The sequence below is a fragment of the Emys orbicularis genome, chromosome 3 (genome assembly GCF_028017835.1).
Source record: "Emys orbicularis isolate rEmyOrb1 chromosome 3, rEmyOrb1.hap1, whole genome shotgun sequence".
NCBI lineage: Eukaryota > Metazoa > Chordata > Testudines > Emydidae > Emys > Emys orbicularis.
This window is the reverse complement of record NC_088685.1, coordinates 44,631,588-44,659,492: the sequence shown is the minus strand read 5'-3', so window position 1 is coordinate 44,659,492 and position 27,905 is coordinate 44,631,588. Positions and strand designations below refer to the sequence as shown.

At 37.4% G+C, this 27,905-nt stretch overlaps 1 protein-coding gene across 1 annotated transcript in view; it reads left to right on the top strand.

Annotated features, from left to right (window-relative positions):
• Positions 1–27,905, top strand: part of CSMD1 (CUB and Sushi multiple domains 1) — a 1,638,713-nt gene that overhangs the window by 1,327,952 nt on the left and 282,856 nt on the right. The window contains exons 32-37 of the mRNA XM_065401391.1: positions 5,249–5,362; positions 8,195–8,290; positions 13,720–13,923; positions 14,893–15,017; positions 15,715–15,811; positions 20,676–20,780. Coding sequence (XP_065257463.1) covers positions 5,249–5,362; positions 8,195–8,290; positions 13,720–13,923; positions 14,893–15,017; positions 15,715–15,811; positions 20,676–20,780 — 741 coding nt within the window. The remainder of the gene's footprint in view (positions 1–5,248; positions 5,363–8,194; positions 8,291–13,719; positions 13,924–14,892; positions 15,018–15,714; positions 15,812–20,675; positions 20,781–27,905) is intronic.

The following is a 27,905-nucleotide window of genomic DNA, read 5'->3' as shown; positions in this document are numbered from 1 at the left end:
ATAGTTTTAAAGAAAAATTGTTAACTCAACTTTCTTTCTGCTGGGTGCTGGTCCTTCTGTTTGCATTATCATATGCTTAAGGCTTACTATCAGAGATGGCGGGTCAGTAGGCTTTAAGTCCCACCATTAATGTCACCGCTGTGTGGTGTGGCTGATGTAGGGTACACTGCCATCTGCTGCCACTGGGGGGCAGTCCAGTCCTTGGAAGTTGGCGTACACCTGACTGCCACAAGGAGAGTTTTGTCCCTGCAGCACGGTGGTGGTAGGCAGTAGAGGAAGGAGACACAGAGCAGACTGTTGAAGCTAACCCCAGAGAGGTAGAATATAATACTGCCTGCTCCCTGATGCATCTGCCCCTGCTTTTCAGCAACAGATTTAAAATATACTAGTTTTTCATTCTGTAATGAGGACAGTATAGGGCAGGGAAGAGGGTGGCCCTTTTTCTTTCCATTTTCCCACCAGACTCCCTTACTTTCCTGTGACAGCCTGGACCACAGTGTCCCAATTTTTCCCTTGATAAATAAGATCACCTAACACCAGTCTCCACAATAGAGACTCCATTACATACCAGACCAACCAAGCATCCATTTATAATGCTTTTCTGGACCAGAGAACACATTTTTAAAAGTGAAGGGGAATTAGAATGATAGAGTTCCGGGGAGAGGCGGTCATAACACAGGGAGGTGGGGAATTTGTGGATTAGGGTGGAGAGCCTATTAGAATGTGTGGAATTAAGGGACAGGCTCAAGTAAAGACTTGGAGCCTGGTTCTGGTTTGGCTCATAACTGAAATGATCTCAAAAGTTACCTTTAGGATTTTGGAGTGTGGTGAAAAGAAAGCACAAGAAGCAAGCTAGTCCTCAAATTATGTGTGTCGGCTCGTTCGTTCTGTTGTCGATCTCTTTAGGTAGTTAATACATTTAAAACTAATGAATTTTATGCTAAGAGGAAATAGTTATTATCAAATAATATCCATAAAACATGAAAATAAAAACACCAAAAGGAAAAAAAAATTAAAACTAACTAGGCAAGAATGTTAACAGCAGCTTCCTGCAAGATATTCTCACAAGATAGCATTTTTAATCCAAAATTCCCTGCCATTGTGGAAGTTGAAAAATGTATCTAATGCCTTCCAGAACTACTTAGGCTTCTGGTATAGTGAGAACATATCTTATGTTCTGATCAACATTTTCTCATTGTTTCCCCTTTTTGTCTACCTGTTGTCTCTTGTCTTATACTTAGATTGTAAGCACTTTGGGACAGGGACTAGCTTTTTGTTCTGTGTTTGTACAGTGCCTACCACACTGGGGTCCTAGTTGCTATGATAATATAAATAAATAAATAAATAATAATAATTAGATAAAACATTCAGCTTTTGTTTTACATGTCAAATTAAGTTTCCTAAACAAGAATCCATAGTACGGGGGACAAAATTTTGGAGCAGCAGTTCCTAAATTCTACCTCCCCGCCCACACTCCTCAATTCCATGGCAACACTAATTTATTATATTGCCATGAAATATCCTTTGTTTCTATTCTCTAATCTGTCATAGTTACTCCACTGAAGTCACTGGAATTATTTGAATTTATATTTGTGTAACTGAGAGCAGCAATTGGCTCAAAGCTGTCATTTAAAAAAATATTATGGACCAAAAGCTTTAATTTTCACCTTGTAATCTGTTCTCCATTGCATTAATAGCTCACTTATGTTAATAACTTCATCCTCTAAAATATCTCTTTGGGATTGTCATATCTTTCAGTTCCCTTGCTAGCTAGCCTAGTGCAAGAGAGAGAATGGTGGACTGCAAAGTGCAGCTTTTACTCTGACTACTAATGATGCATAATCTGTTTCTGCTGCCAGGGCTTCTTTGGCAAATCTGTTTTCAGCATTGCACCACATTCAATACGCAAGAAACAAACAAAAATGTATGAGAAAATGTCACAAAAATTGAAGGTATTGTGTATGCTTAGCTAAACAGAATAAGGAAACATCTGCAAAGGACAAGTAGAACACTAGTGACTTGTGACTCACATGGCTGCAGTCTTGTTGTGCTCCCATAAAAAGATTTCTGAGATGGTTTTGATTTCAGAGTAATGGAGAAGCCAATAAATGATTGTGTAGAATAATTTTACTCTAAGGGCTTTTAGTTTAATATTTCCCTGGGACAAATTTAGCTCTGATGTAAGTGGCCATAACATTTTTGTTGTGTGTCCAGTTTTCAGCTTCTTGCTTATGAAATCATTTTGGAAGTTGTTCTGAATTATTTCACGCTCTTGAATATGAGACTTTGAACTATGGCACGTGAGCGTTGTCTGAGATTTTATATATATGAATCCAGCTAATAGTTCAGTTAGGAATTTAGGCAAGTAGTTATTGTCCAGGAGTATATCACATAGTAACTGATTTATAGGGTTTAGGGTGGCTGCTGGGGATGAGTCATTGAGAGGTTTGGCCAGGTCGCAGTCAAGTTTGATGCTTCCTATCTCATACATTATCACCAATAAAGGTAGTTCTCCAATTTGTATTATTGTCTTTTACTGGGTTTTTACTGGTATAATTGATTGTAGGTTAGTAAACAATTCTGACACTATCAGTTTTTTTTCCAGAAGAGAGCCACAATTTAGGGGTGCAGCAAGTTCCAATATACTTTCTCCACTGCTAAGATCCCCTTTCTTCTATGACAGTTCTCCGGCTTCACTTCACCTCCCTCCATTTCAAGAATCATCTTCTGGGTCTGGAGGAACTAACAAAGAGAAGGCTGGTCACAATGAGAGTTGTGTGGAGGTTGTGTGGATGGAGGCTGGGTTAATAACTGAAATTGACAGATAAGCATCAGTGAAAAGTTGGAAAGTGATCGGGGCAGGGGCGGCTCTATGTATTTTGCTGCCCAAAGCACTGCAGTCAGGCGGCTTTCGGCGGCGTGCCTGCGGGAGGTCCACCGGTCCCGCGGCTTTGGCGTCCCTGCCGCCAAATTGCCGCCAAATTGCCGCCAAAGCCGCGGGACCGGCAGACCTCCCGCAGACATGCCGCCGAAAGCTGCCTGACTGCCACCCCCACAACAACTGGCAGGCCGCCCCCCCGCGGCTTGCCGCCCCAGGCACGCGCTTGGTGCGCTGGTGCCTGGAGCCGCCTCTGGATTGGGGAATGGAAAGGGAAGAATGACTCTAAGCACAGGCATAGGGCAAACAGAAGATGAAACTTCTGTACCTCGCTCAAAAGATGGGGCGGGAAGAAAATAGTTTGCCTAGCCTGACCCAACAGCTGCTTGGTTGTTGGAATGAGAAAAGTAGCTTAATTCTTAGTTAGCCAATGATGGGGTGGGAAAGGCAAAGTGAGTACCTCCTTTCTCCTAGTAGCCAGAATGAAGAGGGAGAAAGTGAGTAGGTGATTTATCTTCCCAGGTCTACAGATTTCCAGTCCCACACTCTTACTAAAATGTCATGCTTCCACTCTATATGACACTAGTAATTAAGCAATGCATAAATACAAGCAATGTGCAGTTTTCACACACCCCAGTACTTTTGTTAATCTATCATGGAAGAAATCGATAGCAGAAATGTAATAAATTAAATATTATTCTACCTATTTTAGAAAATGTATTCTTATACATCACAAACATCTTTTTTTACAAAACAAATACATTTTTCAAATGTTACACTTGTTATGAAGTGATTAAATCAGATAATATATTTAAAAGATTCATTGTCATATTTCACAAACTACAGTGTGCACCATAGGAAACACATCTGAATGCCTATGCCTTGGGTGGTGTTATTTTTGTGATTTAGAATAAGGAAAACATTGTAAAATGCTGTATTTTTCTTATTAGAGTTCTGTACAAACAGGAATAAGATATGTTACTGTGGTTTTCTTTCTTTGGAAGACAGAAAAAGAGTCAGGGGAAAAGGACAAAACATTGAAATGTTTACTTAAAAATTCATCAAAGCATTACAAGTTATTAGTGTCTTGAGAGAGCGATTATAATACAGTTCTATTAGAGCTGTATACATTGAGACATATGTATACAACCAAAGGATTTATTACAAAATGTTCCTCTCCAGAACTCATAGTTAGGTAAACATAAAATTCCTCGAGGTGTATATCAGTAACTTGCAAAGATTTTGTTTTTTTTTTAAACCAAACACGACATATCCGTAGATTATCTCTACAGCTACACACTGAGACATATACGCTGTTTTTAGATTTATTTTACCATATCAAATTGATTGAAAAGAGATTTTAAAAAAAGTTGGAAATAACTAGCCATTGAGTATATTACTGTACTGTAATTCATCATGTGTGCATAACACACAACATGTGACTTGTGTACAATATCTCAAATAAGAATCAGTCACAATTAATCTAGTTGTTCTTTGCTAACAAAATATTGCTTTATGATATGATAAAGTATTTTTTATTAGGTTGAGTTTACTACTTTATTTTTGAAGTTCACTATTACAGGATGATTATTTACAAAATTCACTATTACAGTGAATTTAGTAGTTCTTAATATTAATTAATAACATACAGAAATGCCCTATAATAAAATGTGCTATTTGTTGATACAGTTCAAATTGTTTACAATAGAAATGAAAAATAAATATAATGATAGGTTAAAGGTGATAATATAGTATTGTGTTTCTATTATATTACCAGTGTTTTGCATTATTTTAGCTAAAATGAATAGTAATAGGAAGTGATGGAATTGTGCAGTTATAATAACTTTTGTTACTTCTTCCTCAGATAAGTGAGAAGGAATAACAAATAATATATGATATTAGATGCTACCTTGGGAGAGTACTAATATGATGAGACTTTCATGCCTTAGCAGTGCTGGTATTTGGTAATCAAAATTAAAATAAATTAAGTTCCTTTCCTTTCTGTATCTTCTTGTTCCTCATTCTCAGAGGTAGCAAAATCAAATGGTAGCTACAAAACTCAATCCCTAACTTTTTAGCATGATGATAGTTTTGCCTTTGGGGAAAGGATAATTTAATTTGTTAATTTAAAAATACAAAAATATAGAAAACCAAATTAGGGTGTGTACTCCTGTTAATCACCAAATAAATGAAATTAGCTAATGGCTATATGATGAGTATCTTTTTATCTCTTTTATCAAAACAGAAAGTAAATTAAGATGCACTCCCTGCATGAAATCTTACAAGAACCCAGCGAGGAATCATTTAATAACGAGTGTAAGCAAAAATATCCTGTATGTTTTTGTTTTATTTTCTCTTATTATTTTCCAGTTGTGTTTGGGCAATTTGCCTATTTCCAGACTGCTCTGAATGATGTGGCAGAGTTATTTGATGGAGAACACCCTCAGGCTAGACTTCTCAGTTCACTTTCTGGATCTCACTCAGGTAAAGAGAAAGCAAAAATAACTATAAACCACTTATGTGACTTAATATAGAAAGCATGAACTTCTGCACATTGTGGGTCTGCTTTTAAAAGTTAAGTAATTGTGAAGGGGATTAGGTGTTGGAACAAACTGCCAAGTGAAGTGGTGGATTCTCCATCTCTTGATATCTTCATGTCAAGACTGGAGTTTTTTTGGAAGATATGCTTTAGGCAAACACAGGTTATTGGGTGCAATGCAGGTGTCACTGGATTAAATTCTATAGTGTATATTATGTAGGAGGTCTGACAAGATGATCTATCAAATGGTTCCATCTGGCCTTAAAGTATGATCTCTGCATTGCACACACAAATTTTGAGTGTCTAATTTATGCACACAAATAACTTGTGTGTACAAAAATCAATTATTTCTGCATTTACATGTCCAGTTAACAGCTGGCCAGGTATGCAGGCAGGTATCTGGAGTGAAATCCTGGCCCCATTGAAGTCAGTAGCAAATCTTCCATTGACTTCAGTGGGATCAGGATTTTGTCCCTGATTTACATGCCTGTGTTATATATTTGTACAACTAAAATGAAACATGCACAAAAATATGTTTGCAATTGCATGCACCTAATATTGAAAATCTGGCCTCACAGAGGCATATACATTGAACTTTACAAATATGAATTTGGGATTTTTACAACACACCGTTTTCCATTCTTTTCAGTCTTGAACATGTGGCTTATTTTATTGTTTACTACTTATTAGAGAAAAAATATGTATCTGTTTTACAATTTAAAGGAACTTAATGTTTTAATGTTTGAAAAATGAAGACTATATTTTCCCTTTGGTAATTCCATTACATGTAGGTTCCTTCCATGCAAAGGAAAAAGCTCCAGAATTCATTCTAACATTGTTTGCAGTAGTTTAACAACAAAATATTGTTTGATTTTTAATTGTCAAGATAAAAGAGAGAATATTATGTAACATCCCATTTTGCTGTATCATACATATATACATAAAATGAAGACCAACATCTATATTTCCCCAAAAGCCTTTAGAAAATGATGGAAGGGCAAAAAACTTGCAGTTTTTCCTTATTGTTCCATGACATCTTCAGAAGAGATTTAATGTGCCAGGTTCATATTTCATTTACGGTGGTGTATATCAGGAGGATCTCCATAGAAGTCATTAGAGTTACAACAGTGTGTAATTGATGTGAGTGCGAGACGCATGAGACCTATTGAGTCAGCTCATTTAAACCAGAGTAAATAATAGAATCATAGAATATCAGGGTTGGAAGGGACCTCAGGAGGTCATCTAGTCCAGCCCCCTGCTCAAAGCAGGACCAATTCCCAACTAAATCATCCCAGCCAGGGCTTTGTCAAGCCTGACCTTAAAAACCTCTAAGGAAGGAGATTCCACCACCTCCCTAGGTAACCCATTCCCGTGCTTCACCACCCTCCTAGTGAAACAGTTTTTCCTAATATCCAACCTAAACCTCCCCCACTGCAACTTGAGACCATTACTCCTTGTTCTGTCGTCTGGTACCACTGAGAACAGTCTAGATCCATCCTCTTTGGAAGCCCCTTTCAGGTAGTTGAATGCAGCTATCAAATCCCCCCTCATTCTTCTCTTCTGCAGACTAAACAATCCCAGTTCCCTCAGCCTCTCCTCATCACATCTTCATTCATTTCAGTAGTTTCTCTAGAGTTATGCTGCTAAACCAATAGTTCTCAAGCAAGCCTCTGAGTGTGACCCCCCTTATAAATTAAAAACACGTAGCACCATTATAAATGCTGGATGAAAAGCGTGGTTTGGGGTGGAGGCTGACAGCTCGCGACTCCCCATGTAATAAACTCACGACCCCCTGAGGTGTCCCGACCCCCAGTTTGAGAACCCCTGTGCTAAACAGTAAGCACACCTTTGTCATAATCAAGAGTGGTAAACTGTGCATGCCAAAATTGCAGAAATACAACATAAAATACACAAATATATATATATATATATATAGAGAGAGAGAGAGATAAATATATATATATATATAATAGGAAGTTGGAAATCTGAATTTTGATATGCATTTAGCAAATGAGAAAAAAATCAAAGTAAATATTTTAAGTTTCTTCATGACTTCTTAAGTTAGCCTTCCAGGATTGCAAAGCTTGCCTTGAGGAGAGGACATACAGAAATATGCCAAGTGATGAGCTAACATTATTTTAAATTGAATTGCTTTTAGAAGATCTATTTAATAATCTAATGTTACTCGTGTAGTATGTTAAATATTTCACAGAGACAGAGAAAGATTCACTTCAAAAAGAGAGTCAAGGACCTATTTTCTCTCATTTTAGTTTTAGTTTTGTTTTGTTTTTAAATTATATATTCCATCTTTATAGAGAGAGACCCTAGGGCTCTTTTGAAAGCCTTTTAATTGTTTAATGCATTTTGGAATGCAAGCTAAAGCTGTCAGTCACAGATAAACTCTGGCAAAAACTCTTCAAATGACACTGGCCCAAAAGGGTAACAGACTCCCAGGCAAGCAATTTATTACAGCTCTAATCCCAACAGCTTCAGTAAATATCAGAAAGTTTATAAATAATATAATTGTACATCATAAAATGTTTCTGTTTGATGATTATTTCTGTATACCTCCAATGGCAAATTTAATGTTTTTAAATATGATTTGCAGAATTTTTTATACTAAAAAATGGAAGGAAAAAAGAAGAAAAATGTACTATTGTCTATCAGGTTTTTTTAACAGGATATTTTATTAAAATCTAAAATACTCTCATCTTTCCAATCTTTATTTCAATTTTCCCATTCTCACCCTTCCTTTTCTTTCCCGTCTTCATATGTAGGTGAGACATTGCCTTTAGCTTCATCCAATCAGATAGTGATGCGGTTCAGTGCAAAGAGTGGGGCATCTGCCAGAGGTTTCCATTTTGTCTACCAAGGTAAATCTGTTGGTTTTTACTTCATCCCGTTTATAAAATGTTGACAGACTCAATAGTGCCAATCTCATCTACATGACTGGACTGAAATGTTTATTAGATCACAAGATGTTCATAGGATTCTTTTAGCTGGAATAATTTTGATATACAGTGTGGAACAGACTGTTCATGGACATATTGGGACAGATTCTCAGCTGGTTTTAACTGGTTTAAAGTCCATTGACTTCACTGTGGGTCTGGCCTATTGTGGCACCTCTGTAGTGTTGAATAAATGTGTTGTTGAAAAACTGCTCAGCAGCTGGTTATTTTTAACAAGTCAGAGAGGTTCTCTCTCTCTCTTTCTGTTGTGTGTTTGGTGGTGCTATCATCTTTATGTGTAAATGATAAGCATAATAATCCACAAATTGGATGCAATTACAATTAACCTCATATTTTTATTGACTGACAAGTAGACTTGAGTATTATTTCTGTGTTTATTTTGTATTCAGTAGTTGTATAGAGCCATTGTACTAGACAAGTGAGAATCAGAAATTTGGCTATGTCTCACATCCATCACTCTTTAGCTACTGCATTTAAAATATAATCCTGTTACCCTTAATTAAGTGAAACTTCTATTAAAACTAGTGGGAATTTTTCCTGACTATGAACACGAGGATCTGTTATCTTATAACTGTTAGAAGTTCAGTGTTGAGCAAAGATTGTCAGAGATGTCTTATATTTGGACTGGAACTCTATGTTTCCAGGGGCTTATATACACTTAAAATGCTACAGCTGCCGTAGTGCTTCAGTGTAGACACTACCTATGCCGACGGGGTGTTCTCCTGCTGGCGTAGGTAATCCACCTCCCCAAGAGGTGTTAGCTAGATTGATGCTAGAATTCTTCCGTCAACCTAACACCATCTAGATGGGTCTTAGGTCATCTTAACAATATCATTCAGGGATGAGGATATTTTAAACCTCTAAGTGACATAGTATTGATAACCTAATTTTCTAGTGTACACCAGGTCTAGACCTTTGTATTGCTGAAGATAGGATGAGGCAGATTACAGACTTGTGTTAAAAACTGTATATCCTTCGGGAGCAAAGGAAAACAGGCCATATGTTCTTTCCCTACAGCCCCATGCCTCCTTAGGCAGCAGTAGACTTAGAACCTTCCTTTAGACTTCTCCAGTATCACACACTGTGCTTACAGGCTGGTGCTTGGCTTTCTTTCTTTCCCAGTTTTTTGTCTGTTCCCCCTCCAGTTAGATTTTTGCCATACCCACAGATAAACACATATACCTGGTCAGAACAATGTCTAGTGGAACCCTCTACCCACATGATGCTAGGTTCTGGGCTTTGTGTTTTGTTTTAGGTGTAGCCCCTTAACTGTCTCTTACAACTATCTTAAATGAAGGGCATGTTCATACATCATTTTCAATGAGATTTTAACCCACCTCATAACAATAGTGTAGAACAGGGGTTCCCAAACTTGGTTTGCGGCTTGTTCAGTGTAAGCCCCTGTCGGGCCATGAGACACTTTGTTAACCTGAGCATCCGCAGATTCGGCCGCTCACAGCTCTCAGTGGCCACGATTCGCCGTTCCTGGCCAATGGGAGCTGTGGGAAGCAGTAGAGAGATGTGAGGTAAGGTTTGGTAATGAGTCAGTGAAAAGTCAAAATTTATGAAACTCCCCATATTATGTTAATGTTGCCAATAAGTTGTTTTTCACCTCTAATGAATTGGATTCAAATGTAGGGTTAGTCCTAAGCAAAATAAGCATTATGAGCACAGTTTAATTCTTATTGAACATATTGATCTTTTTTTTTTCCAAATCACAACACTGTCATGCTTTGGTATACAGCAATTTGCTGTAAAGGACCAGTTCACCTCAGGAGTATTTCAGAAGCTGGAGTTAGTAGGAATGCTAAAAATCAGATGTGTACAGGCAGAATTCCTTTTATGTGTAGAAATATTTAATTTCACCATGCTTGCACACGATAGTCTGGATGTAGCTAGTGCTGTCAGTCTCTCACTTCTATAAATTAAAAGAAGTCATTGAAATTGACCGTGCACAAAATAAAGGGGAGGGAGGAGGAATCTATATAATTTTAAAGGAGAGAATTGCTCTTTGATTTTATGTTGATTTCTTCATATCATCTATCTCGATCTGAATTGTAGCTTTCAATCTTTTTCATGTATGTGCTTTCCCAAACACCTTCTTTGTCTAATTATTTGTAGTCTGTGACAAGTTGCTTTTCAAAGAATTTAAATTGAACACAAAGCTTTCATTTGATGAAGCATATGCATATATTTTACTGCAGAAGAATATGTCTCTAGGAATACCTTATGCTGTGCTTCATTTCGGTCTACTATACTGAACTGCAGATTTAGTAGTAGTAGTAACTGAATGGAACTGGTTTTGAGAAATAGGAAATGCTACCCTCAGCATCACAAAATGAATCAAACAATGACTTATCTCAGGAGAATCCTGATACTGTTTTTGTGTACATTTTGAGAAATGGATACATTAGGATCTCAAGTTAGTACAAATGTTGCTAGTGCAACGTCTTTGAGGCATTTAATTACATTAATAAAGGTTACCTCAATTTTTTTTCTCTCTTCTGAAATATGTGAACACATTTCCAGCACTGCCTGCTTGCGAACATTATAAATACACTGGAGAATAGCATCCACACTCTGAATGAACATACTAATCTGGCCTGGAAAGTCAGTCATTTTATTTATCACGCTCTATTCCAGGCTGACCTTATTCCCTGTTCACTTTTCCACTGGGCTGATTTCAATTTTGTTTCACAGCAGTGTGAAACATTTACCAAAAGATGGAGAATAATTACTATAGAAAATAGAATTTCTCTGTAATACAGTCTGAGAAGTCTAGCTTGCCAACATTATAGGCAAAAGCTAGAAGGAGGGCTGGAGGAAGAGAAGGTTATAGCCTGCAATATTTCAAATTCTGGTCCTAACAAGCAACAGATGAGGTTTGTGGCTTTGAATTCAGGTTTAATGGTTTTTGCAGTGCCACTTTCTGAAAAACTTATTTTTCTACATGTCTCATCTATCTCTTCTTCGTTTCCTTTTCTCTGATAGCTACATTTCCCTATATTTCACAGAATAATTATGTATAATATTGGTCTGAATGAGTACCTAATCTATTCAGTTCCTACTGTTAGCCTTCTAGAATATTAGGGTTAAGCCTGCTGAAATCTGCAGCTGGGAACAATCACATATAAAAAAGATTGGGAATGGTCTAGTCTGATTTTTTGTCAGTGTCCTGTGCTCGCTTCCTTGCTTTGACATCAAGTTAGAGATTTCAACAGAAAACATTTTATGTGGCTCAGTCTGTGACAGCACAGATCCTTTTTCCTCTGACATGCAGAATGATGAGCAAGCCACGATACAGGATTTTAATATGCTCTTGTGCTTGCTCCTCCACTTACTTGCTCCAAGTACATACTTGAATTAATTGAAGTGTTTTATATATTTTAATAAGAATATATTTTTAAAAGGTCCTTTAAGAAATTTAGCAGCTGGGCTCATGCCTTTTTTTTTTTTTTTTTGGTTCTTCTTGATCTCAGTAATAAAATAATGCAGAAACTTCAAATTTCCCATATAGGTAAAACTCACAGAAATATTGTACAATAGCTGTTTTAAATATTTTTGTTAGGATTAATATTTGTTTTTTCTTCATAGTAAGGTTTCCTTTAGTGGTAACATGAAGGTGGAGTGGGGGGGGGGGGGGGGGGGAAATCAAAGTCTTCAAAAATTCAGTTTAATCTAAATAGGGACCACAAATACTAAAAACCATGATCATATGGTTATTGCACGGTGTTATTCTAAGGCAGAGTTAAAGCTATTTGGGTACTCTGACACTGCATCTCTATACCTTAACGTGTTAATTTTTTTTTTTAAGTTTAACTTTTTACTTTAATAACTGAGGGGTAGATTCTGATTACGAGTATAAGCCTGCGTAAGGGAGTAAGAGGAGGTAAGACTCTCCCTGTCCCTTCAAAGGCTACCTGGGCCTCTGATCCAGGTATGTATGAATGGGTTCTTGCCTCCATACATCCTTCTATTCACTGGCCATGGTAGATGAGCCTGGGTGTGAGCGTGTGGTGAGACAGAGGGGTATAGTGATTTGCAGCTGCTGTAGGCCAGCAGTAAATTCATAAACTTGGAATTGGAAATGGAGAAAATGGAGTAATTGTGGCTCATAGATGTCTCTGAGTCATGACACCTCCTGGGAAGGCTACTAGTGTGGAACAGCTGACACACCTTGCTCTGCCAAAATCAAAATCTAGCCCTCAACCTTGGTTACTTTTACTGTTTTAAAATTATTTTTTGCCATCCCACATGTTTGTTAGTATGAGGTTCCAGTGGAAATTGGTGGCCCAGGAGTACTCACTCTGTTATTTCATGAGACCTAGTTTGATACCTAGGTCCACTGTCTTGCTTTTGGAACTGATAGTTCTGGCGGATCTGCTGAAGAAACAGTAATGATAAAACAAAGTCCATGAATGTGAGTGCCACATAGAGGTCTAACTCATATTCATCAGCAGAAAGGATAATTTAAGTAGAATGATTTTATTACAACACAAGCCATAACTATGGTGGCACAAATGGTGCATCTATCATTTATTTTTCCTGTATATATTTTTGTATATTGTCTTAATTTATAAATGGCAGTTTCTGTTGCATATAATTACGTATTAATTATAAGATTATTTCTACAAAAATCAAATGAAAATAGTACGCTAAGGAGAATGGTCTCTGAAGTACCACACTTGTTAGACTAGGTTATAATTTCCAGCTAACCAATACACCAAATAGACTCCCAAATAAATAGTAACTTCAAACAGACACTTGTTTATATAGTAATGGTGGTGAACTAGCAAGCAAAAAATAGCATTTATGTAGAAATGAGCATTTATAACACTCCCTCCTATACCTGAAATTTTTGTACTTAAATGTTCAGAATGTGCTTACATTATAAATCAGTTTTATAGTTTGTTGATCTCAATTATTTGTTAGAAATAATGTATCTCAGACATATTTAAAAAAAAATGATGTAGAAGAGGTAAGTTCTGGTATCCCACCAATTTAAAAATAAAAAAGGCAGGGGGTGAGGCAATCTGATATCTATGGCTGCAGGCAAGCTGTTAACTAACTAATATATAATTACTGTTGTGTTTGTCCACATAGTCACTGTGATGCCTTTACCCAACTACTTATTCTTAAAGGGCTTTAAGGTACCATGAGTGCAACAAGAATTATGTAAAGTTAAATTCCATATTAATAATGCCAGTATGTATGTGTGTATATATATATGTGTGTGTGTGTGTGTATATATATATATATATATGAAATAATGTATTTATTTCTCAGACGATGACTGGCATTTTGTGTAACAGCACCTTTTTCTGTTCATGCAGCTGTTCCACGCACCAGTGATACACAATGCAGCTCTATTCCAGAACCCAGATATGGCAGGAGAATTGGGTCTGAATTTTCAGCAGGCGCTGTTGTTCGATTTGAATGTAGCCCTGGTTATCTGCTGCAAGGCTCAAAAGCTATTCGATGTCAGTCTGTGCCTAATGCTTTAGCTCAGTGGAATGACACTGTACCAAGCTGTATAGGTAAGCAATTACATTTTGGTAATCTGTTGAGGGACACAAGTCTCCAAATCAGAATTTAAGAAATGTTTCAGAAAATAGTGTTTAACACATATATTCACTCTCCATTAATTAATACTGGTCATGTTCAATTTAAAAGGGCAATTTTTCATATGAAACATAATTGAGTACCAGCTGGTTGGTAGGCAGTTATATGTTTCATATAATAACCTATTAGATTAACAAGCGTGATGCATGTTTTCCTGAATATTTATTATCTGTGTGGCTACCTCTAAAGTTGGAAGTATAGGATACAACTTCATTTTCTGAAAATCACTATAATCCCAATTTATTATACCATTTTTGTGGTACCCTTTTAGCAGATGTTTGTTGATATATAGCACTCTTTCTCTTTGTCTCTCTCTCTTTAGGAGTACCATTCTAATTTACAGTGAATAACAATATTATTAGTTGCAGTCAATTTGCTTCATTTTGCAGAAGAACCTCTAGTGGAATAATGTTTAGCACTTTGAATTTTTTTTTACATTTAATAGGTGCTTGTCTTTTGTGCATAAATCTCATTGGTATCGACTGGAGTTATGTGCCTCTATGGAGAGTAGAATAAACCACCAAATACTTAAATTATAATTATCTTTAATGATCTAAGCAGAGTTGATTTCACACACCCATTATTCTATGTAGTCTTTTCTTGAAATCTGAGGAAATGCTGGGCTATCGATAAATATATTAAAGTATTGCACTGTGATTTACCAGGTAAAGCAAATATTAGAGCTACTTTACACTTAAGTGTCCTGATTACATTTTATTTAACTGAAAGCTGCATTCCAAAGTGCAAACAAAAACTTAAAATCTATGTACTTATAATAAAAAGAGAGTTATAATCATTAGATCAATTTGTACATTTAATGTTACTTTTCTGTCCAGTTAAATGTCTTTGGTTTTGACATAATCTGTGAAAATATTGTCTTTCAGTACCATGCAATGGGAATTTCACTGAACGGAGGGGCACTATCTTGTCACCTGGTTATCCAGAACCCTATGGTAACAGCTTGAATTGTGTGTGGAAAATCATAGTGACTGAGGGATCAGGTATTCAGGCAAGTCCATATTCTGCCAGACATGAAATACTAACTACCCTCCCCAACCCCCTTCTCCCACAGCCAAATCAGGAAAGAGTAATCAGGGCTTTTTTTTTTTTTTTTTACCAATGGATAGTTTCTAATCTCATTGTTCTTTTTCTTTCTTTTTTTTTTTGCTCACTCTGTTGTGCAGGAAAAATATATTTAACCTCAGTAGTCACTAGCAGCTTTCTTTTTTAACTGAGTAGAATAGCAGAGATAGGTCCCAATCCTGCAGTCTGATCCTGCTCCCATTTACAGCTTCATTGATGTCAATTGAGCACTGGACAGAAGCAGAAATCTACACTAGCTGATCTGATTGCAGGACGGGGGCCATAATTGGAGTATGATTTTCCATTTTCTTGCACCTTGTGTACTCATTTATATCTGTGCAATGTGTGTGTGCAAAAAATTTATTCCCACATGATGATGTTTTGCACCAATTTTGCACAAGTGTAGATGACTATACAAAATAAAAGAAAGTGGAGAATAAGAATCAATTTCTTTTAGTTTTGTTTTTATTTACATTTTTTTCCAGGGCTTTTTTGTTTGTTTGTTTCATTTTGCTTTGTCTGGTTTTGGTTTTTTATGTTGTTTTGTTCTTTATTTTTAGAGCATTCATTTAAATATAATTATTTGGGTTGAAAAACAAATACTTAATGGCATTGTTTTACAGATCCAGGTCATAAGTTTTGCCACAGAACATAACTGGGACTCCCTTGAAATCTATGACGGTGGAGATATGACAACACCACGACTGGGGAGCTTTTCAGGTAAGCATATGGTCTGGCTAAATGCAACCTTTTTATGGTGACCAGAATATATATGTGAAAAGCTTCCATGTTTTCTTTAAACTACTCTCCAGTCTCAGGTGAGAAATTTGAAATGGAATAATTTTGTCAATGTACTTACACCTAGGGAGATTTTCAAAGTGTCTAACTACCATTTGTGCCTTTGAAAATCTTCCCCATCATTACCAACTCCCACTATAGATATGTTGCGCTGATGTTAAGTGGGCTTCCACTGCTGATACAGGTTGCTTTGGAAATGCAGGCTTAAACTTGCCCTTTTTAGACTCAACCTTTTGGGGAGGAGACAAAGTCATTCAGTATTCATGTAAACTCACTAGACCTTTAGAGAACAGAAAAAAACCTGGTAAACTGGAAATGTTACAAACCATGTCATTTGTTGTTTCATGAGCATATTAGACATCTCTGGCATTACTCCCCTTTCATAAAGTAATGTTTTTATTGAAGGAATGTGTTGTAGTCCCACCAGCATGAGCAAACACCTTACATAGGATGACTGATGAATTATATCCCGGACTCGTCTATTCTGCAGCAAGATTGATCTCTGTTGTGGGGCATAGCTATAGCACTCCAGGGCATGCTGGATATTTTGTGGTAGCTTCATATATGTTTTAAAATTAAGGTTTAGATTGTGTTAAATAAGAAAAATGAATAATACAATTATTACTATAGTAGCCTCTATATTATTTAATTTGATATTAATACAGTGTATTTGATGCTTCCCCGACTGTTTAATTTTCAATGCACTGCAAAATATTATACTGAAAGCTCTTAACTATATTGTAAAAGTCAGAAAGAAAGTTCATGATTTTAGTAGCTAAGTAGAAACAATTGACGCTTTTGAAATTTACGAGGTTTGGGAAGTAGTTTGGGATTGTGGGGTAAGCACAGCTATAATGATTGGGAGTGAAAGAGCTAACAATATTGAAAATTCAGTTGTCATCATTACATTTAAAGTTAGACCTTATTGAGATAAATCAAGGTGTTCACCCTTCACACAGCTATTTTTCCAAGTTGTGTTCAGACTAAGTGTATATGGCTACACTTTGAGCTGGGGGTGTAATTCCCAGTTTGAGCAGATATACCTGCACTATCTCTGATCGAGCTAGCACACTAAACGCAGAGTGTAGCTGTGGTGACACAGGCGGCAGGAGGGGCTAGCTGCTATGAATACATACCCAGCCAAGATGGTAGGTGCATATTCAGGGAAGCTAGCCCATCCTGACACTCAGCTGCTGCAGCTACACTTCTGTTTTTAGAATTCTATCTCAACCAGAGCCAAAGCAGATTCATAGAATCACAGATTATTACACCTTCCAGCTCCATCGTAGACATGCTCTTGGTCAGACACTTGGTCACTGCATTGGTTGCTTCACATTTGGAACATTTTGTTCTGACCACAAGGGCTAGAAACTTATTTTTATGAAAAAATGTAAATTTAGTTTCTGGATCTCAGTTCTGCCTGAAAATGCAGTATACTGTGAAATGTGATATTGGGAGAGTTTTATGTTTATTGTTTCTCAATAATTTATATGTTAAATGTTCTTACTTTACAAGGGGTTATCTACATAACAAAGTTTTACCATTTATGCCAATATTATTATACAAGTTTAGTTATACCCCCCGTGTAGACATTCTTATTCCAGTATAGAAGTGGGATTTTCACTTTAGCTTAAACCGTTCCCAAACAACATAAATTAAACTGAAAAAAGACACTTATATTGGACTGAGTATGTCCACGTAGGAGATTATACCAATATAGCTATATCAGTTTAAATTCCTATCTTATATTGAAAAAAAACTTTCCAGTGTAGAGAAGGCCCAAGTAAAAATGTTGCAGAGTGTGATGGAATCTGCTATTGCAAACTCAACCTGGGACCTTATGGTAAAGCTAAGTTCCTTTCCCTTGTGTAGCTTCATGGATACTAAATGTTCTGCAGACATAGTTATATTCTCAATAACTGTTGTGCAGCCCTATTGTCTTCAGATTGTGCCCCCTATACCGTATTGCAAACCAGATAAAACTCAACTGTCTTCCAATAATTCCTTCAGTAACACCTGTCCAATTGTACACGTGTAACTGAGTAGAATTTCATACACAATACTGCTGATGATCCCATCCAACTCAGTCTCTTAAAGCCATGTTGGATCTGCAGGGCTCACAAGAGTCAAACACACACAAAAATCACTTTTGTTTGTAAAATCAATATAAATTACTCTGAATACAAAAAGGAGAGGAAATCTGGTATAGGTAGTTGTCTGTCACTGAGTGAGCTGGTCTTTTAAGGGGTTTGAGGCTCAGCCAGGATCAGCATGGTGAGCCTCTCTCTCCAAGTCAAGGGAGTAAGTCCTGGGGTGAAATGGTAGGGTAACTTGTTATTCAGAAGCTGGCCTTCTAGGACATAAAGAACAGCTTGGGTTTAGTGAGCAAGGAGAGTTCAGGGAGAGATTTCATACAGCAAGGAGATGCTCTTTAGCTCCTGTGCAGAGGAGCTGGGCAGCAAGACTGCCTAGGAAAGCTGAAAGCATGCCTCATCAAAGAGGAGCACAGACTCTCCTTAGCTCCAACACAAGGGTTCAGAAAGGAAGTAAAGGGCTCCTGCAAGGGATCCAGAAGGCACTGAGGAAAGAAGGTCTCCAGGCCAGCCAGAGGGAAAGTTTTTTACGGAACCTACCTTTGTGTGGGCAGGAGCAAAAGTCCTTAGAAAGGACTGTTGACCCTGAAGAAGATGGCTGGAATATAAGGGTTTTGAGATAACATATTCATTTCTGTTAATCATCCAGACTATGGGGAAAGAATGCAATTCCAGTGCACCAGCTGTGGTGATTATTTGATAATGGAAGAGTAAGGAAACTGAGTTAAGGTTAGGGTTGAATGCTGGCTTATGGGAGACCCTGCTATGGTGTTATTTTAGTTAGTCACTTTTCAGAGTTTAAATGCATTTCAGATATTAATTATTTTTAATATTTGGAAAGGCTATTTCAGGTAACTTTTTAGAGCTTTTAACACTGTAATTGTTATATTTTCTCTTTGTTTTCTCAAATCTCCAGACAGCCTGAAATAATGACTGAGGTCTGGACTCCCTCATCCCTAAATAACCTCATTGGAGGGTTAAGTTGAAACTCTAATGATGATATGTTGCATAGAGAAAGTGAAGAGAAGGAATGAGGAGAAACACAAGGAAAAGGAATAGGGAGAGACAGAGAAAGGAGGATGGGGAAGGAAGAGAAATAAAGGGCAGAAATGCAGTGGTCCTGAAGGGGCGCATATTGTCCCTCGAAGTGATAGTGAATGTGACCATAGGGTATTGACCAAATAATGGTGATAAAAAGCTGAACATTTAGTTACTCTTTCAAAGCTGTTTTCTACTTTGATCTTTGTGCAAATTTCCCATTGACATCAATGGAAGATTTGCTAGGTACTGAGGACTGTATTAACTTTTAAGTTTATAGCCAGGCCACCAGACCATAATCAAAACTGGAAATTGTCCCTCTCCAAAAAGAATGAGCTTGACATACCTGGGCTACTTCTACTTGAATAATACTCTTTTCAGTTTAGGATATTCAAAAATATCTCATGTGTCCTAGGTAAATCATCAAGGGAAATCTGGATGAAAAAGTGAGTTCCTCAATATTCTACTGTGAATCACCTAAAAGAAGACAAAAGAAAATTAACTTTGTTCATATTGCAGCAGGATGTTAGTTCTATGGCTGAATGTAAAACCTGTGGCAATGTCTGGAGTCTTGATTGTAGATGAAACTCCTGTTTGGATTACTCCAAATTAATAATTGATACATTGCTAGAAGGAATTTGTTACTGATCCAAAGTGATGCATTTTTAGAAAACACATTACACATTGTGAGAATTGTTGTTTTCAATTATGATATTACCAATTATGGTATTAGGTTGGTGGTAATGCCTTGAATTTGGTACCATTGTCTTTGGAGTTTACATCTGGAGTTTCAGTTTAACTTTTGTAGACACATATTGATGAATAATAATCTTCCTTCTCAAGAGAAAGTAGTTTATCCTTCTCACTTGACAACTGCCTTTGCAATTTACCACTTGTAAGACAGTATGCACCAAATCTAAAACTTGAACCACTTAGTGAAGCAGTGTTACCATATACACACAGGTGCCTCCTTATGAGTCAGATTGTTTGGAGCTGAGGTTATAAAAGAGACAAATGGTTTCAATCAATCTCAGTTCATCCTAACCAGAGCTAGCAAATGGACCTATATAAATACCTATGATAAGATTAAAAGATAGACAATTTTGTCCCACTGTAATTATCTGATGCAGAGAAGTTATTAGTTCTCTAGGCCATCTGATGGAAATACAAACAAAGGTACTAAAAAGGCTGACTGAAAACCAGCTATTTTTGAGGGCATCCTATGATGAACAGGATGAATTTGCTAGGGTAGTATGGATGGCAGTGACTCTGTGCCATCATGCCTGACTGAAATCTTTTAATCTCACCGTCATACCACAGTTGTAGTCAAGACCTTTCTTTGAAGCTTCTGATCTGTTTAATGTTAAAACAGATCCATATCTTGGAAAGCTCAGAAACTACAACAGCCAGATCTTTGGTAGTATCAGAGTCTGATGGATAGAAGAATATCTGTACCTTCAGGTTTCAGAGGCACTTGTCAGGGATTTTTGGAACCTACTATTAACTCAATAGTCCCAGTCTCCTCCTCTTCTTTTTTATCATCATCAGAATAGGATAGTGTTTATGTTTATATAAAACAGCAGGAATTTCTTTTAATAAGTTACCATATTACAATGTACTACATACCACAGATGAAACTGTCTTGTTTGTTGCAGGTACTACTGTGCCAGCATTGTTGAACAGCACCTCCAATCAACTTTACCTGCACTTTCACTCTGATATTAGTGTGGCAGCAGCTGGTTTTCACCTGGAGTACAAAAGTAAGATTGTCTGTTGTTTGACTCATTTTTTTTTAAATCTAATTACCACACGTGATCTAGGATGCTACAGACATAAAGTGATACCTATGGAATTATATCTTTAAAAAACAATCAAGTTTAAAACCAGTAGAATTCCAGCCTTCACAAAACATTTTTTCATAAAGTAGAAATAAATAAAAAATCTACAAGAAAACTTTCAGCATGTTTTTCTCTCAGTATAGTCATATGGTGTTTCAGATTAATAGTTCTGGAAACTTGGATCACATTTTTAAGCACTGTAGTTATACTTAACAAGGTTATGGAAAAGTAGATGGATAACCCTAAATGCCTTTTCCCCATTCATATGTGCATATTTTTCTTCACGGCCCCCATCCGGAAAATCCTGTTAATTCATTGGTGTGAAATAGCTGCAATTGTGATAAATATTGTAGTGCACCGATGGCTACAAACACTATTATAGTTCTCATGTAAGATTCTTTGGTGATATGGGCAATAGAAGCCAGAATGGACATTGTCAAACACAGCACATCTACCACTTGAGATAGCTGTGTCCCATCTTATATCCTTTGTGGACAATTTAATTATGTACCTTTTAAACAGGTTTGATATTTTATAAAATTCCAGTGGACAACTGCACACACTCTTTGTTCAGTTCATATATGCATGGATTTTTTTATCTTTTTCCTCTTTAAAATCTTAAAATAATTTCTATAAAATGGTGGTAAATTCCATGCATGTTTGTTTATTATTTGTTTTAATTGGAGGTAATAAACATTGCAAAGAAGACTATTTAAAAAAAATGAATGTGGGGATGAGGTAATAGTCTGATAAATGGGTTAATAAAGGTCAAATTTGCAAATCATCTTAGGTGTTTGGTTATGCTGCTATTCCATTGTCTTACAAAAGAAAAATAAGAATTTTCTATGAGATTCAGTCTTATAGTACATGCATTTATAAACTAAAAACCTTAATGTTGATATTCATCTTCTTTAATAAGCAGTTGCAAACAAGCAAATACATGGATAAGCTTTAATAAGTAATCTTTAGAATTTAGATAAACAATTATCTAGAACATAAACTTATGCACAAAATTTTAAAGGCCAGATTTCCAGCTGATGATAAATATTCTGAACTAGATACAAACCACAGGGCAGCCTCACACTCTGGTTCAATTCCTCTACTTACTACTACCATTTGTATGCAAGTTTGTTGCAATTTATTTGAAAATTACTATTCTAATAATGGTGCAAAATGAGATCAAGGATGTCATTTACAGTAGGATGTGTTTTGAAAATCTGCTACTTTGATACATTTTGCAAATATCTGTAGATGTTAGAATGTGGATTTAATTTTATGTCAAAAGTCAATATAATTGCTAATATACATAGCTGAATTATAGCTGATGAATGCTCTTATCTGTTATGCTTAAGGTTATTCTGAGCCTTTTGGCTTACTTTTAACACTGTTGACTAATACAAAAGGAATCTATTATTAAAATATTTTGACTTTTATTTTCTTTACCCATGTATAAATTTTCCATTCCTTGTTATTGTCATCTGGTTCAGTGTCATTACAAAAAAAGTGAAATGATAAAAGAGGCTTACATTACACAGTGGAATAGATGGTAAGATAATAAGCTTTTTTACAGGGCATTATATTAATTGTTGGAGAAATACCAAAACAGTAATAACTACTTATGAGTCTTTTTCTATCTTTACATAGCCCAAAGATGGTGTCAAAATTGAATATGTCATTTCTAACTATGTATGTTGTTGTTTCCAGATGGGACAAAGCAACAGTTGTATTTTTATGATGATTGTATTAGTGCATAGTGCTATCTTACTTAGGGTTTCATTTTGAGATCATCCTGATTGTAACTAAAGGAGGACTTTGTCCTATTACTGATTTTTCTGGTGAAAGTTGTGCAACAAAATTTGCTCCTTTATATGTCAGCTGATTAACCTGCACCCTTCTCCCCCATCTCTAATGAAAGAATAAATTAGTTACCATAGTATCTTGTATTCTTGCCTTGTGGATGGGTCCTCTTCATGAGCTTTGTTTTTGGCAGCATGGTTAGGTTAGTATTTCTTCCTGTCTTGGATAAGATTTGCTTTCTTAACTTTAGCACACAGTGATTATTTTGTCTTCCTAGATGCATGATATAACTATGACATACAATTCATTTTCAAAGCTTTTCATTGGCTTTCTTTCTGTATCTCATCAAATTTTAACTTTTTGTATTCACCTCAAGACCCTACATAAATTTGTCTTTCTATACTCACTTAATCTTGTTTCATTAAATCACACCCCACCTCCTCCCTCAACCAATAATGCTAGTCTTCATGTTTCCTTTTTACATTTCTCACAAGAGTGGAATGCACTCCTATTCCTGATCTTCTGGACCAACACTATAGAATGATTCAAAAATGTTTTGGGAATGGATACTATTCTCTGTTAAATTCTGTTGGATTTAGAATAATGGTCACTACTATGCCCCCATTCCAACAAAGCACATATCATGTGCATAGCTTTAAGCACATGAGTAATTCCTGTGACATTAATGGGATTACTCGTGTGCTTAATTGCTTTGCTGGCTCAAGGCCAAAAATCTTTAGGGTTTTATATAATGGTTTCCCTGTTGTTTGTCACCATCAATTATCTTAAACCTAGATTACAAGCTTTTTCAGACAGTGACTGTGTCTTACTTCTGTGAAGTGCCTAGCAAACTTTTAGGTATTATAAATGTTATTATGTTTTAGTAACTTTTGCTAGAGTAAGTATGCTGCCACGTAACTTTGACTGACCTGTGAGAGGTCTATCAGCTATTGTGAATGCTGTGTTATGATGTTAGTATCTATTTTTTACTTTGATTGGATCTTGTCTGCATATATTATGCTAGCAATGTTGTTCCTGCTAAAGAGAAGGTTATTTTAGTCATATCCATATATCTGTACCCTTGAACCCTTTTCTGATCTTAGAGGTCAGCTGTGAAGTATTTGGGGAGTTTTATTATTAATATTATTTATTGTTTACTGGGTTACTTAAAATGTAGGAAAAAATCAATTCTGCAACATTTAAAATATAAAAGTGCAAAAATAAGTTAGGATTTTCAGACACTCCTATGGACACTTACAAACAAACACTGCTTTCACTTTTAAAGACATCAGTTATGTTATTTTCCCCCCTCAATAAAACCTTTATGATGGTTTTAATTATGTTGGCTTTGTGCTAGTTTGTGTATGGTACATGATGGAATGCAACAGCCAGTTTGTATATGGCGAATGATAGAATGCAACAGCTGAGAAGTAGCCATTATGGTCTAATGTGTCAATAATCCATGTATTAAATAATATCTAAATTTCCATTGAGTCCAAAAAGTCTTCCCAGTGCATTTAAATTCTAGATCTATGAAAAGTTATCTGCTGCTTCAATAATATATACCAGGGGTGGCCAACCTGAGCCTGAGAAGGAGCCAGAATTTACCAATGGACATTGCCAAAGAGCCAAAGTAATACGTCAGCAGCCCCCTGTCAGCTCCCCGCCCCCCATTCCCAGCACCTCCCACCCACCGGCAGCCCTGCCAATCAGTGCATCCCTACATCTCCTGATTAGCTGTTTCATGGCATGCAGGAAGCTGTGAGGGGTAGGGGAGAGGAGCAAGGTCATGGCAGGCTCAGGGGAGGGGACGGAGAGGGTGGAGTGGGGGCAGGGCCTGTGGCAGAGCCAGGGGTTGATCAGTGAGCACCCCCTGGCCCATTGGAAAGTTGGCGCCTGTAGCTCCAGCCCCGGAGTCGGTGCCTATACAAGGAGCTGCATATTAACTTCTGAAGAGCCGCTTATAGCTCCGGAGCCACAGGTTGGCCACCCCGATATATACTTTAAGAAGCCACAAGCCAGAGGTTCAAAATGTTCTCAGAAAGCAGAAGTGTGGCAGAATAAGAGCCTATTCTCAACACTATTGTATATTATTATGTAGTTAGAGTTAAATTAACCCAAACATGGGAAGTGAGAGATTTGGACATGCAAATACGGTAAAGCAAAGACTACAACTTTATTAACTTTTAACCAAAGAACCCATGTAGTTCCCTGAACAAATACCACGCTCATATTGAGCCAGGCTCGTTCCTACATTGGCAAGAAGTAACACAACCAAATACCTAAGGGGAGGCAACCTCCCCCTGCATAAACATAATAATAGGATTAGTCCCAAGATGCTTAAATACCCCCTCAACCTATTCCTCATGCAAGGTCTAAGTGTCCAGACTTTGGGTACCCCATTCCATGTGAGAAATTGCTCCCATCCTGCGAACATCAAGGCCCAGGTCCAATGCCTTCTGACTTCTGCATAGGTAAATGCAAATATGGCAGTCCACGGTGGACACTTGTCACTGGGGGCACGAGCTATTAGCAAGGACATCAGCTCCCCTTCGGTTAGTTAGGAATAAGTTTATTCATCCTCAAAAATCAGTGAGAAATACATCACCCACAGTTTTTTAACCACATAGTCTTAAGAATGCACTGACAAGAAATAGCATGAGGATTATTTTGTTTGTGTTTTAATATGAAGTGTGAGTGAGGGTAATATTGAGGGAAAGCTTGGGCAAGGAGGTTGATTCTTTTTTTCATTTACCTCTGAATGTGGCAATGTTAGTAGTGATTTCTTTGCTTCTGTCTTTGTCTTATTTTTGTATAGCCTCCTCTACAATTGACAGTTTCTCTGTACTATTGGGATAGCTGTCATGGGAGGTTCTGTTTACAGATAGACCATCTCTCAAATAGAACGAATTCTATCCACCATTGTAAATAACAAGTCATTCCCTTGAATTCAGTGGAGATACCCCAGTGTAAATGAGAGAAAAATCAGAGTTTGAGTCTAGGGTATTACTAAGTGATATAATCTATGCAGGTCTCCTTCACTGCTTTGCTTAGGAGACACACAGATCGACACCTTAATGAACGATGCCTTTTGGGGTTATGTGCCTCCAAGATACAATACACACAGGTGTCTAGTATCAGAGGGGTAGCCATGTTAGTCTGCATCTGTAAAAAGCAACAGAGGGTCCTGTGGCACCTTTAAGACTAACAGATGTATTGGAGCATAAGCTTTTGTGGGTGAATGCCCACTTCGTCAGACGTACTCAAGCTGTGCACTTTTAAGAATAATGTAGCCTAAAAGCTTATAAAGTGCAAATTTGCTTTCAAAAATGACTCTGTGAAAATGGCATTGTGAGGTTCAATTTTATAGTCTGCCAGTGACTCCAGATCAGTTGTGCTCAGTGACAAGTGAAAAATGTTTTGGTGGTGGTGGGGAATTGTATGTTTTTGTTTGTCCCCCTAATTGCCAATGCTACAAAACTCTGTGATCTGAAAGTCAAGCTGTGTTCGGTCTGGTTGATACATAGTCACCAATAACTGATACAACTGAGGTGTATTATAGCAGTAATGAGAGGCTGAAATCCTGGCTTCATTGAAATCACAATGGCATAATTCCTATTGACTTTAGTGGCATCAGGATTTAACTTTTGGTATTTTTTCAGATGTACACCACAGTACAGCTCAAGGTAGAGATTCTGCAACTGGAGCTTAGTTAACTATTCTGTTGACATACAGTCATAAAGAATAATTTTCTTTCTCCTAAGGCTGTATTGTCTCTGCAGAACCAGCAGGAATATAGAAAGCAGGTGTGACTGTGAATACAGAAAGCAAGCAGGTCTGCACAATAAGAAATTGCCATTTTTACACTGAACAGTTCTTTTTTCTCACCTTAAGCATTCTTTATTATAACATTTATTATACAGCCATACAGAAAGCACAAAATAAGTAAAACTTACACATAGGTTATCTTCCCAGCGTAATAATGGGAACATTTCTGCCCTTATTTGAAGGAGCCACCCAAAAAGGAAGCAGAGCCAAGCACACGTTGCTGGTGCTATAAACAGTAAGGGGATGCACATATGGGCTAGTGCTTGCTGCTGACTGCTTAGGCTTTTGGCCATTCAGCTACCTGAGGTTTGTACGATTCTTCTCACCACCTTCCCTCCACTAACATCCTCCCCCTCCTGATATCCCCAGCTTGGTAGTACCCACTTTGAAATAAAGAAGTCCAGTGTTTTGAACAGGGACCTTCAGCCCCATTCTTCCTGAACTGTCAGGAACTGCTTTGCAGCTATCCCCCCTACTATTTCTTCCCAGTTTTCCTCTGATAGGAAAAAGAAGCCATGGATTTTGAGCTGTGCAGTTTCACCGATCTGGTCAGGCTCCCACTGCTGGCAGCTCTCCAGATTGCTGTGAGGGGATCCAAACACTGAACCGCCATTTGTGTTTTAAGGTTCCCTGGGTCTCAGAAGGCTGCAGCCCTGTTTCCTCCCAATGCCCTGTTTCCTCCCTAGGCATTGACTCTCAGTCTGTTATCTCTTTATGGAAAGGGAATCACACAGCCCACCTGCCTTAGGCCCCTAGTGTTTCCTTAGCAAAGAGTGAAGCTGAATGCAAGTTAAGTCAACCAAGTGGAACTTTATTAAACCCTGTGCTCTGCTTTGTCCATGTGGGTAAGTTGCTTCCCCCATTTCGTGTTCCCTGATGACCCACTAATAACAGGGCTCTAAGGGACATGGGCCCTCTAATCCCAGTTCCACTGATGATAACCCCAGGACCAGCGGTAACTTCCAAGATACCCCCATAGCTTAAACACACAACTCCAGCTAAAGGGGTGAGCATTCTGGTTTGCCTCTTAAAGGGGCTGTGTGGTAGGTGTAGCATATAACAAACACAGACTTTGCACAGGACTTGAATGCAGCATTGCTCTGTAATAGCACAAGAAATACACAGATCTATTTAAAAAAAAAACCAACTAACTGCATTTCCCTGCCTCAGTTTCCTCACCACCCCAGATAATTCTTTGGACTGGGGTCAGAGTTCTTTGGACCATGCAAAGTTCTTCTGTTCCAGTGGATGGCTTGTATTCTGAAACGTGGAGCCTTCTTTACTCAGCTCATCTTCTGTGGCCTTTGCTCTCTGTCCCGTTCCCCTGTGAGTCCTTTGTCCTTTCTTTGTCCTGCTTTTGGTGATTTTCCATTCTCCCAATGCCAACCTGCTGCAGAGGGAAGATGGAATTGGTTTCCCTTA